Source organism: Eupeodes corollae, chromosome 3 (genome assembly GCF_945859685.1).
Source record: "Eupeodes corollae chromosome 3, idEupCoro1.1, whole genome shotgun sequence".
Lineage (NCBI taxonomy): Eukaryota > Metazoa > Arthropoda > Insecta > Diptera > Syrphidae > Eupeodes > Eupeodes corollae.
Genome location: NC_079149.1, coordinates 3,176,883 through 3,195,510, shown reverse-complemented (window position 1 = coordinate 3,195,510; position 18,628 = coordinate 3,176,883). Strand labels below are relative to the sequence as shown.

The window sequence follows — 18,628 nt, the reverse complement described above, 5'->3', positions numbered from 1 at the left end:
TTCGGTTTAGATATTACTAATGAAGTTTATTTACCAATTACAGACATAAATATATTTTACATTTATAAAACGAGCACTCAAAAAATTAAAAAATTTCATTTTGATTTCTCTTCAATAAGTTCGCGTCCGTTGCTCTTCGGCTGTGTAAAAACTAAAAAAAAAAACAAACATTTATAATGATTTGTAGCATAAAACTCGTATGAGATTCCTTCGTTTTTCTGCAACATTTTCATCTCAAATGTGCGACGACTTGAAATAAACAAATATTAACTCTCATACTTTTTTTTCGTACTTATATCTAAAATTAGTGAGTTATGATAATTGTATTGTTTGTTTTTCGTTAAAATAAGTATATGGAAGTTTTGTTTTTCTTTAGCGATTTAGAACATTCCTCCATAAGATGCTTCGAACTCGCTATCCTTCATGGCATAGCCCAACATGGTGAGATAGTTTATGATATTTCCACCAAGGGTTAACCAACACGCCAGCCAGGTGATCTATGATGATAAATATTATATCTTGTCCAACAAACATTGCATTGAATTAACTTACCACGGCAGACCTGGCCAAAACAATTGGAAGGGCAAAAGCACTCAGGACAAACCCGGCAGCTAAGAACAAAGCGAATTCAGTACGAGCGTTTGTTTCACCAGTTGGAGTGATTCGTCGGGCGATGATCAAGGGGATGATCGACAGTAAGTAGAATATAAAAACAAAGAATGGGTAGAAGAGTTTGGGTTGTGGTATCGCACATGCCAGGATGAGGAATGTCATCCCAAAGCAAATCAGCACAGCAGAAATGAGCAGACTAAAAATATATGCGTACATATATATGTAAATAAAAGACAATTTAGATTAGAGTCAATGGCTTATCACTTCTTCCACTTTGAGGTATACTTACGCTGCGAAGTTTGGAAAATTTTAAATCGATGAAGTACCAAGTTTTTTGTTTTGTTAAGATTGAAAAGATAATAATTCATTGTGGTTTTAGGGATGTTTGATATTGAAAATTTGATTGTGGAATTACCTTTTAAAGCAGCCATCGGAGATATTTGAGTTTTTTATGGTTTTTCTTTGGAAAAATGAAAAGAATGATTAATAATAAAGTCTCACAAAAACGACAAACAAGTCAACAATGAAAATTTTGACAGATTACATAGGTGTCAATGAAAAGTGCTACCAATTCGTAATTAAATTGGGACAATGAATGTTTGCTATACAGTAGAGGCACGCAAAATAATTTCGATTTAGTAAATTTTAACTGAGTAACTGAGCACTATAGACTTATATGTGAATCCGCGCAGAGCAAATTTTTAGTTATGTGTTTTGACACAAACTAGACGATCACCTTGAACCAATTCCTTAGGAATTATAGGTAACTACGCGGACATTCAACTAAATCGTTGAATAGTTTTCTGTAAGTGCAAGAGAGAGAAAAATTTAGTCAAGGTGAATAAATGTTTCCTGTGTATTGGTTTATTTCGTCGATTACTTTTGGAGTTGATATGTGCGCGATGTTTGGGCAAATTACGATCGAACTATTTGGTTTTGAAAAAGTTGCATGTGTGCGCCAATTCTGAAACGAATTTAAGTACAACTAAAAACGGAATCAGAAAGGCGTTTGAATGAACGCCATTATGAAATTATAGTTCAGATCTTAAAGTAGTTTATTAAGAGTTTGTTTTACAATGTAAAAGTAAAGTTCCACCACTTTAAACTTAACTTAAGTTAACTTTAAACGCACTTTCTTTCCTTCTTATAAATTTACATGTTGGGTTACTACTTGCCAGTTCTTCGCATTTTCCACTGTTCGAATGGTTTTGATAAATAAGAATTGAGAAAAACTGCAAAATCACTCATTATATTCCCCGTTGTGGGATTTATTGCATTATTTCTCTAATAATTGGCAAAGATATGATTTTAACTTACATTACTGTATGCATGGCCCAAAGTTTCTTTCTTCAAACGACTATGAAACGGAATTTTATCCAAAGATTCCATTTTGTTTTCGTGATTCATTGCGTTCATAATGCACAGTTATCTGTGCTATTGTGTATTTCATCCATCCAATAAGTGGCTTGAGACATTAATTTCAAGTTAAACACATCCAGTTATTGTGAAACACTAATGTGAACATTATCTGCTATTACGTTCCAAGTAGTTTAACTTCTTTTATATTGTGCAACAGGCCCTCACAATGTTAAGGCCAGCTTTTCACCTGTTACGAAATTCTATTACTACATAGTTTTAAAAAATCAACAAAATACAAAAAACAAATTCAAAAATGAAAAACAAAATTTTCTTCTTTCATTTATGAATAACTTCCCAGAAATTATTTTAAAAGCTGACATATGTTCAATAAAATGTTCCAAAAATCACGTATTACATCGCTGAAACAAAACAATCCGGTTTTAGAAAAGCATCCTTCACCTAGGGAAAGTTGTGTGTGGTAAAAAACTAAAAACACAACCTTAAATCGTGAAACTCTCTGCCTATTATCCAAAGTATCAGACGTTCCTAATGTGTTTAACGCTTAAGTATGAGTTAAGGAGTATTCAACAAATATAATCAAACAGATATGAGCAACGCCTGAATACTTCCATTACTAGCTGTCAAAATTCAAATATTTGTCCCGTACATTTGTATATATTTTTAAATTCTTGGTGTTTTTAATGTTTTTAATTTATTTATTTTTTGAAATTTGATTACAATTTATTTTGAAACATGGGTGATCTTATAAAGGTTTGTTTTTGTATAAACTATCAACTTTAGTTTCCAATAAATTCAATTCAAAATGTCACAGAATTTTGAGATCTTCAAAAAACTTGGATTCGATTCAACAAACCAATGGATGTTCTACGATGAGCGATTCCAGGCATTCTTTTCACATTTTGCTGAAAACATCACAGATGAAAATATTCTAACTGAACATGAACTCCTTGAGTAAGAATTTAACTTTTGAAATATAATAAATTAATACAAACAATACGAATATTTGCGTTCCATTTTTCTTAAGACATAATGAAATGCAACAGAGGAATGAAATTCTACCCCCGCACGAACGAAAAGCTCAAATCGATCACTTGCAAGAGGAGTATCCCGGATTGATGCAATACAAGGATTCATGCATTGACAAAGTCACAAATGAAATTGAAGCTCTTGAAGAAACTGAAGCGTTGTACTCTGATATGATTTTTGCCATGGGGTAAGTGGGCAAGAAAACAACTATCTACACCTCTTAATTAATGACTTTCTTATAAGGAATACCAAGTCGAATGTTAGTTCGGAAGTTACAGAGCTTGAAAGCAACATAAACAATATGATGAGTAATGAGAAAGCATTGCATACAGAACTATTGGAGTTGTGCGAAGAACTCCAGGAGTTACAAAAAGAAACACGCGCCCTCTGTGATGAGTCAAAATCATGTTATAAGAAAATGGTAAGAATAAGATTTACTCATTTTCTAAAAACTTGAAAATTCGCTTACTAACTCATTTAATTTTTCAGCAAACTCCTCCACTTTTTATCCACCAACTGCCTCTGGATAAATATTTCATCAAATGTGATTCATTTTTGCAATATCTTAATTTGTATATAAAAGAAAACTTTAAAATTCAGGTAAATATTTTTAACTTACATATTTTCATATTGTTCACCTGATAAATATCGTAAAGTCTTTGACAAAATTCTTGGAAATTGTACAATTATTTTAATATTTTTTAGAGTTAAAGATTTTAACAACAACAAAAAACACAAATTGGTGATAAACTAAAATTGAAAATTATTTAAAAAAGGAGACCTTTCGAGAAAACTTGAAACAAAAATGAAAATTATTTGAGAAGTTTCGTTTTAATTTGTTGCTACTGCCAATTCATGCTTTTTGTACAACCACCCCCCCCCCCCCACTGTTCAACACTATAGTTTTTGTTTCGAGCTGAAGAAAGTAATTTTTTTCATCATTTATTAAACAAATATTTCTTAAAATTTAGGCTCTTAAGTTCATTGCATTGCAGAAATATTTTTGATTTTCAGAGTTCAGGAAAAAAATTAAGAAAAAATAAAGATTTAAGTTTGTATAATATATTTCCTACCTTAAAGTAATCTCGCTCCACTATGCCTAAAATAAATGAGATACTGGGGTTTATCATGTCAAGTAGAGTCATTAAGCCTAAGTGAAAACCCTACAACCTTAAGGTTCGTAAAGACCTCAAAACATATATGAATTGATTGAGTTTCTTAGATTACTGGCAATATGGATACATTTTTTTTAATATGCTCAGGAATACATTGGAACATGAAAATTGGAAGGTTCAGACGACATAAGGGACTTTATTTGCAGTCAATTGCATTCTTAAATAAGATAAAAGCAGAAATGTTTTTTAGATGTTATTTAAAAATGCGAGCTTTACTTGACTATCTTTTACTGCCAGAAAGTCAAAAACATTATTACCTCCAAAAAAACTCCTTACTCAGGTTGCAAGTCCATCATAAGTTATGTTGTCTATTTAAAGAATAAGTCCGTATTCCTTTTCCAACATGACACGGAACTATACGTATTATACACAAAACTTTTAATTTAACTCAGGAGAACATAAATAAATAACGAAGTAATGAAGTCCAGCTTTCCGTTGAATGGAAAAAAACATAATCAGCTGTAATTTTGAAGACTTCACTTGATGTCAAGTTACTAGAACCTTTACATTACCGTCAAGACCATTTTCTCTTCTGAATCTGCTCGATGACTATAAACATGCATCAAATTTCGGTAATTTGCGGGTGCTCTAAGTTAATCCATTATCTTATATCTACTGCCTTTCGGCCTAAGAACAATTTTAATATTAAATAAGAAGAACATAATCTAAAACCAAGATAATTTAAAGATAACTTGGTATCTTTATCATTATTTTTTATTTTATATTCGAAAGAAAAAATGTACAGATATGGACACTAAAATAGAAACACCAAACAGATAACTTGGTATCTTTATCATTATTTTTTATTTTATATTCGAAAGAAAAAATGTACAGATATGGACACTAAAATAGAAACACCAAACAGAGCTTTAAAAATTAAATTTTGTATTGGTCATTGAGTCAAATAATCGGCAGCATGTTCAAAATGTTCCCCAACCGCGTATATTAAATTTCCCCCAACATTTTCTATGGAATTTAAGTCAGGCAATTGGGATGGGCCTCCACCATTCTTGTCCGTTTTCTGGCTTTATTTAGGATTTAGTACTTTCAAAGGAAGCCTTCTTAAGGTTTGTCTGCCATCCCTTCCGAAGAAATGTATCTTTGTTTCGTCCATCCACAAAACATTCCTCCACATTTGCCTCCTTTTGGCTCTCTTCTTCCGATCCTTTTGGGCAAGTTACCTTCAACAAGTCTCCTACGAACAGTTTTGGAAGTTATTGGAAGTTGTAGGGAATTACCCTTGAAGAATTGTAAGGACCTTTTTTTGAGGTGAAAATGATCCTTCAGTCTTCTCTTGCTGTTGTTTTGCTTGTTTTTCTCATCTGTTTTTTTGCAACCCATGTTTTCCTTAGGATTAATTTTAATATTATTAAAATAATTTAAATTTACTTCCTAAAGTGAACTTATTGTTTTATAAAAGTAACCAAAATATTAAAAACTAATGTTTTTGATACTAGTTAAATATCAAGGCCTGTGTTCCAATGTGCTTCTATTTTAATGTCCACCAAAAACACAGTCTTACCAAAGAAACGGTTCATTTCCAAACAATCAGCAAGCAAAAAAAATAAAACCCATGTTATTTTGCATAAGATAGTCTAACTTTTTTTGTATAACGGTTAAAACTACTAAGGCATTGCATGTTGTTGTTTTAATGTGTTTTTACTCTTAGCAACTGTCTCTGTGTCTATTTTAATATCCATACCTGTATGTCCATCTAAAAGTCCCGATCTTAACCTCATCGAACACTTATGAAATAATGTTAAAATTAAAAATGTTCAAACAAAAGTCAAATATTAAAATAGGTGAGGTACGCTTGGCCCCAAAACAGATTTCAAACGTTAGTTGAAACTTCAATCAATAAGGTGCCAAGCTGCTTTAAAAAAAAAAAGTGGTAATACAACAACAACATTTGATTTTTTTGCGATTTATGTGCTTTTTCTCTGTTAAATTAAAACTAAATATTTTGCAATTAATAATTAGAGACAAAGAAACAAATTGTTTAAGATCACAAGTCAAAAATAAGTTTAATTTCATATAAAAATTGTTAAGTGTGCTATTTCCTTGTCCTTAAATGTACATATACACAGCTGGTCAAAAAAATAGGTATGATAATTAATTTTTGTATTAATTCATTTTTTATTACTTTTGTATGTTAAATACTTATTTGAAGTAGATAGTATAGTATATTAATTAAATAAAAACACTAAAAGGCTTTAAAATACATAACAATTATAGATAATATAGCCCAAAAATTGCGGATGGAGGTATTTTTGGACAAAAAAATAGGTGTGTCTTTAAACTGATGTTTTTTTTCGGCCGGCCTCTATTTTCGCATATACCTCTGGGCTTAAGAGCATTTGTTATAAGATTTTGAGATCTGCCTAGGGCCTCCCTAATAAATTTGTAGGTATTGCCGTCATCTTTAAGTCGACGAACTAATTTCCTTTCTTCTGGCGAGAAGTGGACTTTACGACCCATATTCAAACACAAATATATAAAAAACTATTGTTTGAAGCTTATAAAATGATTATAAAACACCCACCTTAAGAGTTTATACCATAAAATGAAGAATATTATAAGAAGCTGGTATTTAATTTGGAGCACACCTATTTCTATGGCCAACTTCTAGAACAAACAAAAACTTATTGCAACACAAATAATTTAGCTGCCTTGCTATACATTACTTAAAAAAGGTTGGCAACCTCATAGAAAGAATAACCGTTGCATTGCTTGCAGTCAAAACAACCGCTAATCGGCAACAAGTCAGCAGTGGATACAAAAATTTTACTCATACCTATTTTTTTTGACCAGCTGTGTATGTATAAATAAAAAACATTGGATATAAAGTTTGCACGAAAATAGTTTCTACGATTCCCAATTTCAAGAAATACTAACTAATCAAATACTAGAACTGAATTTAGGTTTCAAAATTTGTGTGCTTTGATCTAAATTTTTCTTTTTAAACATAAATGTAAGTTCAATAAGTTTTTCTTAGTATTTAGATTTAATTAGATTAGTTAACAGATTTTCAAAGTTCTAAGAAGTTTTTTCTATAATATATAGGATTTTGTTGAGCTGGAAGAGGATCATCAAGAAATTCAAGAAATAACTTCTCAGTTAGAAAATATTCGTAAACTGTAAGTAAACCCAACATTATTCCTAAAGAGAAATATAAAATTCAATTCTTTTAAATCATTTAAGCAATTTGAACTTTATGGAGAAATTTATCAAAGACAAAGCTAAGTCAAGGGCCACCCAATCGATGATTGATAATCTCGATATCAGTAAAATGCACATTGTCAGTATTTCGGATATGAAGTAAATTAACAATTTAACTTTAGTTTTTTCGAAGCCCATTGTAAAAAATATATTTATTTTCGTTTTTAGAAAAGAAACACGAGAGTTAGAAATGATAAACAATCATCATTTCAATAGCACCTACAAAACAATTATCAATGATTTACAAATGCATTTGGAGCAACGTGCCCAACAACAGATGGAACTTATTTTGTATGAAAACACCAAGGAGAAACTAAATCGAGCTTATAGGAGGCTTGAAAATGTAAAAGTCCTCACGAAAACAGTATCTGATGCTCTGACAAATGCCGAACTCATTTGGATAACCACTCAATTGGATTTGGAAAAAATACGAAATCGATTCGATAATTCCGATGAATTGAATATGCAAGCTCAGTTGTGTTTGAAACGCATCGAGGCAATGAAAAGTCTGCAAAAACTTCCCTCCAATACAATGAGCGAAATTGTTTTCACTAAAATCGCAGAGATTCTATCGAAACATTCAACAGTTAAGGTGCGTAACGAACCGAAGGCGTGTTTGTATGAATATGAGAAGTTTGGGAGACTTTTGAAGTATGCTCTAAATGCATTGTTAAATAAGAAGCCTTATACATCTGTTTTGGAACTTACCAATGAATTGTAAGTTTGCTTTTTAAACAGTTGATGTTTCTTTGAAAATAATTCTCTTGATTTTAGAACTCGCATTGAAAACATCTTAAAGCCATATGTCTATGATAGTCCTGTCAAACTGCCCATGTTCGAACAAATCAACTTACTCAAACCAATTTTCAATGCAAAAATGAATAAAAATCATTTTGAAATGGATTTCCGGCATTTGCGATCTCAATTCCAGGAAAATATTCATGAAAAAATGGTTTGAACAATTGTTCATATGATAAAATGGTATGAAAATCGTTTATTTATTTTTATTTTACAGAACAATGATATCTTGTGGCATAATGGTCAGTTGCTTTGGATTTGGTTCCTTACCGAACCGAAAAAGCTACTAGACGCAGTTGCTGAAATTCGAAAGGCTGCTTCAAAAGTACCAGTAATGACGGGAGTTAAGTCACTTGGTGGTATTAAAAGGAAAGGAGATTCAAGTATACCTTGAGGTTCGTGTTTTTATTTATTATTTTTGTTGGAATAAAAGTTAAGTTGTAAATTGTATGGTCTTTTACTATGTAACTCAGCGTGATGTCAATGGGGCTTTTGTGAGTATTAAGGCAGAGGCGGATAAAATAGGTTTAGCTGTTAATGAGGCCAAAAACAAAGTACATGCTATAATTAAAGGACCTACAAGACGTCTTGGTCAAAACGTCACCATTGACAGACGTAACTTTTAGGTAGTTAAGAACTTTGTTTATTTAGGCTCCACTATAAAACAGAAAACAACATCAGTGCTGAGGTCAAACGGAGATTTACTGTTTTTTTTTGCTAAGAAAAAAATTAAGTGGTAAACCCATTTCTCGAGCAACAAATAAGTGTGCAGAAGCTTCGACTGTGACAAAAGCCAGATGACAGCATCTTGGGTCATTTCGAGAGAAAACTTATCCGCTTGGTCTATGGTCCCGAATGTAAAGGTGAGTAGAGAAGAAGATGGAACGACGTGCCCACAGAATAGCGTAGTAGAGAAGACCGCGGATCAGGTGGAGAGCACAAGTGGAAAGTGACCTTACCCAACTTGGAGTGCGCAACTGGAGACATCTAGCTAGCGATCGAGCTGGATGGAGAAGTTTGTTGGGGGAGAGCTAGTTCACAGAGGAATGTAGCAACACGTGGACTACCATCAGACCCACCTGTGGATCAGGACATTTTTCCCTGGAGGCCACATGGCCTACCGGTGGGTCAGAAACGATATGTTCTTAGAAGCGATGGCTTGCTGAGAAAACGTAATTTTTTCTTCATTGGCATGTAGTTAAAAGTCTGCTCATTGATCCATTGAAATAAATAACTCTATATCGGCAAAGTTGCAGAATTTATAAGCATTTTTTTATTTGAATAAAAAAAAATAATGATTCAAAAATTAAATCAAAGAAAAGGATTTTATAGAAATATTCATTTAGATTCTTATTATATAATGAACAAAATAAATAAATAATAAAATTGAGTGTGTTTTATTGAAGCATTCCAAGCAAAATGTTGGGATTTATTTTTCACAAAAAGTTGAAACTTTTTTGACTTTTTTTGCTGCCTCTTTCCACCCAATAGTTTTTGAACTATATAGCAGTTCAAGCAGCGTTTTCGGATTTTCCTGTTGTTTCGGTCTCTTGTTTTATATTCTTCGAGAACATAAGAAGCAATAGATTAGCGTTGTACCCGTACGATGGAAGTTATTTGTTCGCAGAGTGCCTCACATATTGTTTTTCTAAACAGACCGATTTGTATGTTATTTCCAGTTTTTTGTTGTAAACAATCAAAGCATTCACGAGAGAAGTTGATAGCAAATACTCAAAAACTATTTTGTGGTACCACCTCATAGTTCTTATCAAAGGTGTAAAATAGCATGCCATTTGGTCCGAAATATCTATACCTTGTTTGGCGTGGTTATAATCAATAACCATTTTTACCTTTTTTTTGGACTCGCCATGGCGATCTTTTTTTTCTGTTTCACGTTCTTCTAGGTCTTGTTTTGGGCTCAACCTGGCTATTACGATAGCCGAATTTTCTCGTCTAACGATTTGACCTCTTTTTAGCTTTGCATCTGTTACTTCTTTAGGATTCCTTTTGCGATTTATGCGTAGCATTCCTATCAAATGAGTATTTCGAGCAAGCAAAGTCTCTGCTAAGGCAACTGACGTGTAAAAATTGTCGGTTGCCATAGTTCTCCCTTGTGTCGAGATAAGCATCCGCTAAGTCTAGCACTATTTGCGTTCTATGTGACGTTGTATTCGTTGGCATACTTCTTTGATTGAGCCAATTGTTTTTACCGGCATAAACAGAAATGAGACTTTCCAGGATTATACTGGCGGAATTGTAGTCTCCAACCCAAGGGAATCATGGACAACTAGCACCTCACCAGGAGTTTGGGCATTCATATAATTTTTTTTCCAATACTTCCAAAAGACCACTGACCTTGGCTAGACGATTGTTAGGAACAGTTGCATTATTAGCGAAATGGATACATTTTAAAATCAGTTGAAAACGGTTCCGTGACATCACCTGAAAGACAAACGAGTTCTTGAAAAATAAATCTTTGCTCCAATATTCATTTATAGATTGGTATTTGACAATGCCCATAAATAAAACGAGTCCGAGAAATGCCTTTATTTCTTGAACATAGGCATCAACCCAACTCCTTATGCGCGATGATCGAGTAACTACTCTACTAGGCAACGCATTTTCAGCTTTCAAATTTTTCTGAAGAACTATCAATTCATACACTTCTTGAGTCAAAATGAGTTAAAAATAATAAAAAGTGTCCATTGTAGAACTGGAACCAGCGGCAGATTCCGTGGGTTCCACATAATCAAAAATGTTCAAAGAACTTCCATCAACAGGTCTTCAAGTATTAGCAATAGGAACATTATCTTCATCAGATGGTTCCATTGCGTTAGAATCGGAATCGGATTGTACATCAGAAGCAGAAGGAAGATACTCATCAGAATCTCACCCTATGAAATCAACTTCGTCCGTAAGCTTAAAACCTTCTTGGATCCATTTCTTATTTCAAATAAATAATCGGTTTTTCAAATAACTGCAAAAAAATGAATGTTATGTAACTAGGCTCAAAGCTTGAATTTTACTTCTATAAAATCCTAAAAATCTTGCAGCGACTCCTTTCAAGAGCAGAACCTAGCTGCAAAGCTTCTAAATTATTAAAACACTTAGTTTCATTTTGAAATAAATAATTTACTACTAAAATAATTATCGCTATGAAAAACATTAAAGTACTGATTGGAATTCTTTTTCTAAATCTCGGACAGATGATTCAATTTCATTTAAAGCACTATCCGATAGACCTTTACCACTATCATCTTTTTTACTTGCATCATCTCTTAGGATCTAAAAAAGAGAAAGAGTTTTTTTATTTATTTGAAATAGAGCACAACTTGCACACAGGATATGAATATCCTTACATTTTCTAAATCATTTTTGAGTCCTTTTTTCCCTTCATTAATTTTACTAATTGTTTTCCTAAATTTACTTCTCATCGGTTGATAATCATTTTCGCTTAAAATATCATCAATTCCATATTTTTGTGAAAGTAATTCCATGTCCTGGTCTTTGATGTGTTCTTCGGCAATTGTTAAATCTATTTCGTTGCGTTGGCGCTGGTCAAAAGTAAAATAATAAATTAGAAGGAAATCTAACTACGTTTCAGGGCACTCACCTCTCTTTCAATGTCCCTTAGCAAAGTGTCCAATTCACTTTCTTGAAGATTTTGCTTGCGTCTTCGTGCTGATTCCTCAATCAATTCAATTACTTTACCTTTCTGTTGACGCAATTGCTTTTGATATAAAACTAGCATTTTTCGTTGATACGATATCCGTTCTTCTTCGTGTCGGAGCATCTCCTGATATTGGTTTTGCATTTCTTTCATTCGTTTGGCATATTCTTCCTGTTGCAATCCCCGTTCCAATTTCTCAATCATCAGGGCCTCGTCTCTCTCTAATTCCCGCATTCTGGTGTCAATAGCTTGCCTCTCCCGTCGTATGGTATCCATTTCGGTTTCTTGTGCTTCCAACCATTTTTTAGGATAGTTTTGGAATTTAGGATAAACTCCTTTGGGCAGTTTTGTAAAATCCTTCATGTAACGCCGCGGATGCAAATCATCTGGACACTTATCCATCAAGTGATAAGCTTTTTTTATGAATTTTTTCATATCAACGGGATTCTGTTCGTGGAAGAATTCTGCGATCTCCTCTTTGCCCTCCAGCCGTAGAATTGTTTCTCGCTGGACGATATTGTAAGCCACGCCACAGAAGATCATAAAATACGGCGGACTAGAAAGGATATTATCCCACAAACACAACCATTGTTCGTCGTCTAGAATCTCGGAGAATCCATTGGCCATAATCGACCAAGCATACTCCTTTGCTGTAATAGCATTTTCCGAATAAAATTTGGCTAGCGCCGGATCGAAATGGTTCAGGACATTTTCACACATTCCCAAATAGTTCAGAGGCTCCAGGGGATGGAACTCGAACCATAATTGACATTGATTTGTGAGGGTCGTGGCAATCACCTCAAAACAAACAGTCAGACTGTTGGAGAAAACTTTCACAAATGGAAATATAAATTGAGGAACAAAATCACTGTGGCCAAAAACTTTCGACCAATGACCCAAACACGAGAATATTCTTATGAGATTTCTCCGAGAATTTGAATCTTTCAATTTTAAACTAGCATTGAAAGCTGCAGCTGTTTGGGTAGTTCCCATCTTGATTAATTCCGCAAATTTCGACTTATTGCACGGAATATCCAAGAGAGCAGCCCAGATGAGCAGTCGATATTTACTCGGATATTGGCCATATTCTTTGAGAATCGGAATAAGGCGATTTTTAGTTAGCATTTTCCTCAATTTGTTATCGAAACAATTCACCGAAAGAGCCTTTGGCTGGGTCATGGCAGTGCGTAGCATTTGAACACAATTTTGGGCAGATTTAAGGCAGTCAATCAGCGTGCTAACGCTATAAATATTCGCTTCACCTGTGTATCGTATGGTGTAGAATAATTCTTTATCTTTTGAGACTCCAACTACAGAGCAGTCTTTTGGTTCGATTAAAACCTTGGGACCAGATTTGTCGATGTCGACAAACATAAGCTGGTGTTTGGTAGTCTGACAGAGCAGAATATTTTCATTGCTCTTGGGTAAGATCCAGCATCCGCGTAAAGTAGAATCGAGGAGCTTGATTACTTTCAGTAGCTCAAAGCTCACTGAGGACATTATAATTATAAAATTGTCGATAGTAGTAAAGCAAACAATGCTACCATCTGAGGAAAAACTAAAGGAATTTATTAAACCTTTCGAGAGTTCTTTGATTTCTTGACAATTAATTTCAAATTTAGACTCTGTGGATTCAGTTTCAGACAAGTCATCGTGAAGTCGAATTTCAAGTGGTTCCTTATTCATGAGAAATCTATCCCGTGTTCGAATAGGATTATGGGTTCGGATTGTACTTAGTGTAATTCCTGACCATATATGAACTGAGTCATTAGTGAAACATGTAAAAATCTGGTCACTTTGTGGAATATAGGAGACAAATTTAAGAGAAATCTTTGCCTGATTGAATTCAAGACGATGTGAGGCTTCGAAGGTTTCATAATTCAAAAGGATTGCGTCATGATGGCAATGGACAACTGCGAGTTGAGGCTGAAGTGGAACACCGGGAAATGAGATGTTCGATATTCGGTTTTCCGAATATATTTCCGAGTGAATTATCACCGAATTTTCTAAACAAAGAAAAACCTAGTTTTTTAAGGACAATTAATTGGAATTGGATTTTTTGTTATTCTTCTTACCAACATCAACCCAGAAAATTTGGCCTTGTTTGGTGGCTATAAGATACACATGTCGCTGATCAGGAATGTTTCGAATTAGACATGCTTTTGGAATTTTTTCTAAAAGTTTCCAGAATTTCTTTTTGGCCAAATCAAATACAAAAACGTTTCCCCTTCAAGAAAAAAATATATTTTGTACCAAAAATAAAGCTTATTGAAGAAAATGATAAAGAGAAAACTAACCTATTGTCGACAGTAAGGAATTGTCGATTAGTTTCATTAAAACATCCAGCAACTAAACGAATTCTTACTAAATTACCATTTTCATTAATTGTATGATGAATTGTTAAAATCAATCTGAAAATTTAAGGCAATGTTGGCCATAAAATAGAAATTAAAGTTTTTGTTTTAAGAAGTTACCCATTTTCGTCTTTTTTAAATTTAAAATTGCTTTTATCAATCTTGTCAGTGTTTTCGTTTTGAGTAGCTAAGTTTTCTGATTCTTCTTCCATCGTTTGTTAGAAAATGTTTTTGAACTTTTTGTATGATTTGTAGATTTTTGTTTGTTTATCTTAGCGTTTCCAACGAAAAATTTTGTTTACATTTCAAACTTCAAACAAATCAATTGTTTTCAATTTTTAACGAACAAAGCGACATTAGTCTTGTGGTTGGGAAAGAAAACAAGATACTGGGTTTAAGGTTGAAACATAAGAGATCTGTTCGTTTACTTCAAACATTCACACAGAGGTTATTTAGAGTTCAGTATCAACTATCATTAAAACGAATCATTTTAATTTCCTTACAGGGGTTATAGGTTTCATTGAAAAGACACAAATATTCAGATTGGAATCAAGGACTTTTTTATTGGAATCAAGGATGTTAGGTTAGAGTTAAATGGTATGAATGCATAGAAAATGGATCGCTTTCATCAGTGGAATTCTTTTGTTCCGAATTATGAAATGAAAAATGTAAACTGTTTATTAAAAACGATTTCATAGTTGAAAACATTTTTTTTTCGTAAATATAGATAATTAATATGACAAACTTTACTCTCTCAACCACTTTTAAATTGCGAAAAAATATTTACGATAGTGAAAACCAATGATGCCTTTACTGGCACCCTAGAATTATTCAAGGAGATCTTTTATTTTGCTATTACATGATGAGATTGGATGCATGCGACAAATAAAATTCGAGAACATTAAATGGGAGAAAATCGACCTCTGTCATATATGTTGAAAAGTTGCCGTTTATCTATTTTGCGTTTTTTTCTACTCTGCCTTGTTTAATTACTATTCTTTCTCCTACGGTTTCGAAAAATGAAACATCTCATTTACCATTTTGTATGAATCATTGGCTTTTAGATACGATTAGGATATTTAGGCATTATATATATATATATTAAAAGAAAAAATGTCAAATATAAACTAGTCAACAACGAAACGAAAATATAAGAGAATTGTCAAACTAGATTGATGCATCTGCTTTCAACTTTTAATAGCACTTAAGAATTAGGACATAACTCTTCAGTTTGTTTCTAAGATTTATGAAAATTTTCTCAGACAGAAAGACAGAGCATGAGAATAAAATATAAACACAATTTACTACTTATTCTCACCTAGCAACCAAATTAGCTTTGTATATTTCTTTTTATCTTTTTTCAATTGTGTAATAGAGAATTCTTGAGAATTATCAAATTACACCAATTCTGCTCTAAGATTTTTGATAGTAAAAGTGAAAAATTTGTATGAGCAATTAGCAATTTTGTGTATAGGTCTGAGAAATCTCTGAGATCTTTAAAATATAAACCAGCCAAAGAATTTTAAGGTTCATGAATGTAGTTTCATCGTTTAATACCAGACTTATGAATTACCATACAAAGTATAATCTGTAAAAATAATTTTTGTGACTTGTAATTTTTGTATTCGGTATGTCAAATATGTAATGAAATCAGCTAGAAAATCTGCTATGAACTATCAAAAATTCAAACCTACAAACAAATATTTTACCAGTCGCAAACTTTTGTTATGAACCAAAACAAAGACACAATTTGGATTCATATTATAAAAGATTTCAATGTGAAATGAAAAGAGATAAGTGTTTTTAATTTCTTCAAGAATTTGTCTCGCAAATACATACAAATGTCAGAATGTGTTTATGTCATAATCATAAACAATTAAATAAACACTATTAAAATATTTCTGTAAACGTAAGTTCATGACTATTTTAATGTAACTGAAACTAAAGTTACAAATAAAAGTACTTCATTTTGAGTAACAGATGATAATAACGGATTATAGACATGTTTGGCAACCAATTTCATTTTCGAAGTTATAAAATAGAATTTAATTAAATAACGAAATTCTGATTTACAATTGTAAAAGATTTCGTATATCCTTTTCTATGCTTTTATGATAGAAGAAATTTCAAAGAACAGATTTCGCAGATTTGTTTTTTTGATAACTTATTTACCTGTTATAAGTCATTTGAGCATTTGAGATCCATTTAATGAGCACTTTATTAGTTAAAGAAGGTTTTCACTATAAATTTAAGAACAGATTAATATGGATTTACATCAGTGAGTTTTCATAAGCAAAAAAAGCCTACATCAATATAAAAATAATTTTTCAGTTCGAAGCCTTTTTTGTGAAATATTTGTTTGGCTTACTGAACACGCCTAAAAAATGTATATTGAGTTTTGGTGGCCAACTTTGGTAGTTCTTAAGATTTAAACCAGCATCCTCCTCCGCTCTAATAACAATCACGAAGCGGGAACCTATAATAATTGACAACTCAGTCATTGAGCAGTCATTTAAAAATATATCAAAAATATGAATACATGTTCCCTGTACCTAAAATTTGATAGATAATATTTATTAGAATCAGGCAATCCACTTTTAAAAATGTGTGCTTTAACCAAAGAAAGATGATTTGTAAACTTATTTTTTTTTACAGTTCAACAATTTGTACATTAGGTTTGTTTTTTGAGCTCTAAAGTCATCCAGGAAGGGTCCAATCTTGAACTCACCCTCTGTAAAGCAAACTAGATTTTTTCAAAATAGTTTAAAAAACAACTTTAAAATAAAATACAGATTATTCCACTTGTTTTATGATTGTTATATTTATGTCTCTAATATATAATTTCAATTTATTCATTTCTCTTTAAAAGTTTAAAACTTTATTGACTCAACATCATTTTTCATCAACAATTCGTTTTTAATTTAAAACCAATATAATTAATTCTTTATCCCTTAAGTAATTATAATTATTTAACTAAGACTAACTAATTAATTAACAATATAATGATGTTTACTTAATAAGTATACATATTTTGAATTATTTTTGTTTCTCAAAAAACAATTCTTCACAGTGTTTAAATATAAATAATATGCCTTGGGCTTTTCTTTTCTTATATAAATATTATTTTGGATGATTAAATATAATTTTATACATAAGTTAGAATTATTTTTGTATGCAAAATATATTACAACAATTAAAAGTTTAAACAAAATAAGACATTTACTACTTTTTAAGGCATTTTTTTCTCAAATTCGAAATGAAAATACAATTTTGCTGAATAAAAATAAAATTAGATAGGTACTTTGCAAAAATTAATAAACAATATAGGAGATAAAAGATATGTGAGGATATATAATAATTTAAGCTTTTTTTATAACTTTGTTGAATATTTTATATATTTGCTATTAATAAAAAAAAAATATTACAAATTCTAAATTAGATTTATTTTTATGTATAAAGTAAATATTTATGTTTTATATAAATTTTAGAAAAAGTTTTATTTAAATATTTTATAATAGCTTATAGCGTTGTAATGCTGCTGATACACAAAATGTCAAAAATGTACTATTTTAAAAAAGTTTAATATATTGTTAGCAACAATCACTGTAGCGAAGAAAATATAAAGTTGTTTTTTGATTTTGATTTTGCTGCTGCTGTTGCTGCTTTAGGTTCAAATCGATATAAGTTATTTCAGCGTGTCGTCGGTCGTCGCAAATTAACAAATTTTTTGGACTGTGTTTTTGTTTTATATTTTTTATGATAAATTTCTTTCGTTTTAGGAAAATTTATTTCATAAGAAATATAAACTCAATTTTTACGTTTTTGTACTTCTGATTTATAAAAATTGAATTTTAAAATATTATTTTTTGTTGGCATAATTTGGTCGAATTCATTTGAATTTTTGTTAAATTGTTTTATATTATTTTTAAATTTTGTTTTTATAATAGCGGCGGTTGCACATGGAACGATGGTGGTACATGATGAAAAAATTTGAATCAGACCAGTGGTATCGTATGTGAAAAAGCACTTTTTTGCTCGGAAATATTTTTGATTGGTACAGAAAAATATTTCACAATTTATTTGTCTTTTTTTCTTGCATTGTTTGTTTTATAGTTTTTTTGTTTAAACAATTCTCTAGATTTGTCTTATAAATTTTATTTTGTGTGAATGATAAAAGGAAATCAACATAAGGTTTTGGTACGAACTAATAAAAGGGTAAAAAGTTAAGAAAAACTAAAGTTTTAAATGAGGAATTCTGTGTAAGAGTATTACTTGTATAAATGTCATGACGTGCTTTTTTGACAAGACACTGAGGTGGAATATTGGATAATAAGGATGATAATTATAGACAAATTCAATAATACATAAGTATCTTGGGTAATTTTGAGCTGGCA

At 31.6% G+C, this 18,628-nt stretch overlaps 3 protein-coding genes across 3 annotated transcripts; 1 reads left to right on the top strand and 2 right to left on the bottom strand.

The window, feature by feature from the left end:
- On the bottom strand, positions 1–808 carry LOC129951578 (leptin receptor gene-related protein). The gene is made up of 2 exons (XM_056063809.1): positions 553–808; positions 1–497 (listed from the first exon to the last, which is right to left on the bottom strand). The coding sequence occupies exons 1-2, from the start codon at positions 772–774 to the stop codon at positions 381–383; spliced, it is 339 nt and encodes a 112-aa protein (XP_055919784.1). The 5' UTR covers positions 775–808; the 3' UTR covers positions 1–380.
- Positions 809–2,626: 1,818 nt separating this feature from the next.
- On the top strand, positions 2,627–8,649 carry LOC129951562 (augmin complex subunit dgt3). Its single transcript, XM_056063782.1, has 10 exons — positions 2,627–2,742; positions 2,804–2,943; positions 3,017–3,205; positions 3,262–3,439; positions 3,508–3,618; positions 7,257–7,330; positions 7,395–7,511; positions 7,581–8,129; positions 8,187–8,364; positions 8,428–8,649. The coding sequence occupies exons 1-10, from the start codon at positions 2,725–2,727 to the stop codon at positions 8,602–8,604; spliced, it is 1,731 nt and encodes a 576-aa protein (XP_055919757.1). The 5' UTR covers positions 2,627–2,724; the 3' UTR covers positions 8,605–8,649.
- Positions 8,650–11,321: 2,672 nt separating this feature from the next.
- Positions 11,322–14,546, bottom strand: LOC129951558 (TBC1 domain family member 31). Its single transcript, XM_056063778.1, has 6 exons — positions 14,355–14,546; positions 14,178–14,291; positions 13,956–14,107; positions 11,824–13,886; positions 11,570–11,764; positions 11,322–11,495 (listed from the first exon to the last, which is right to left on the bottom strand). Exons 1-6 carry the CDS (start codon positions 14,444–14,446, stop codon positions 11,376–11,378), a joined length of 2,736 nt encoding a protein of 911 aa, XP_055919753.1. The 5' UTR covers positions 14,447–14,546; the 3' UTR covers positions 11,322–11,375.
- Positions 14,547–18,628: the final 4,082 nt, after the last annotated feature.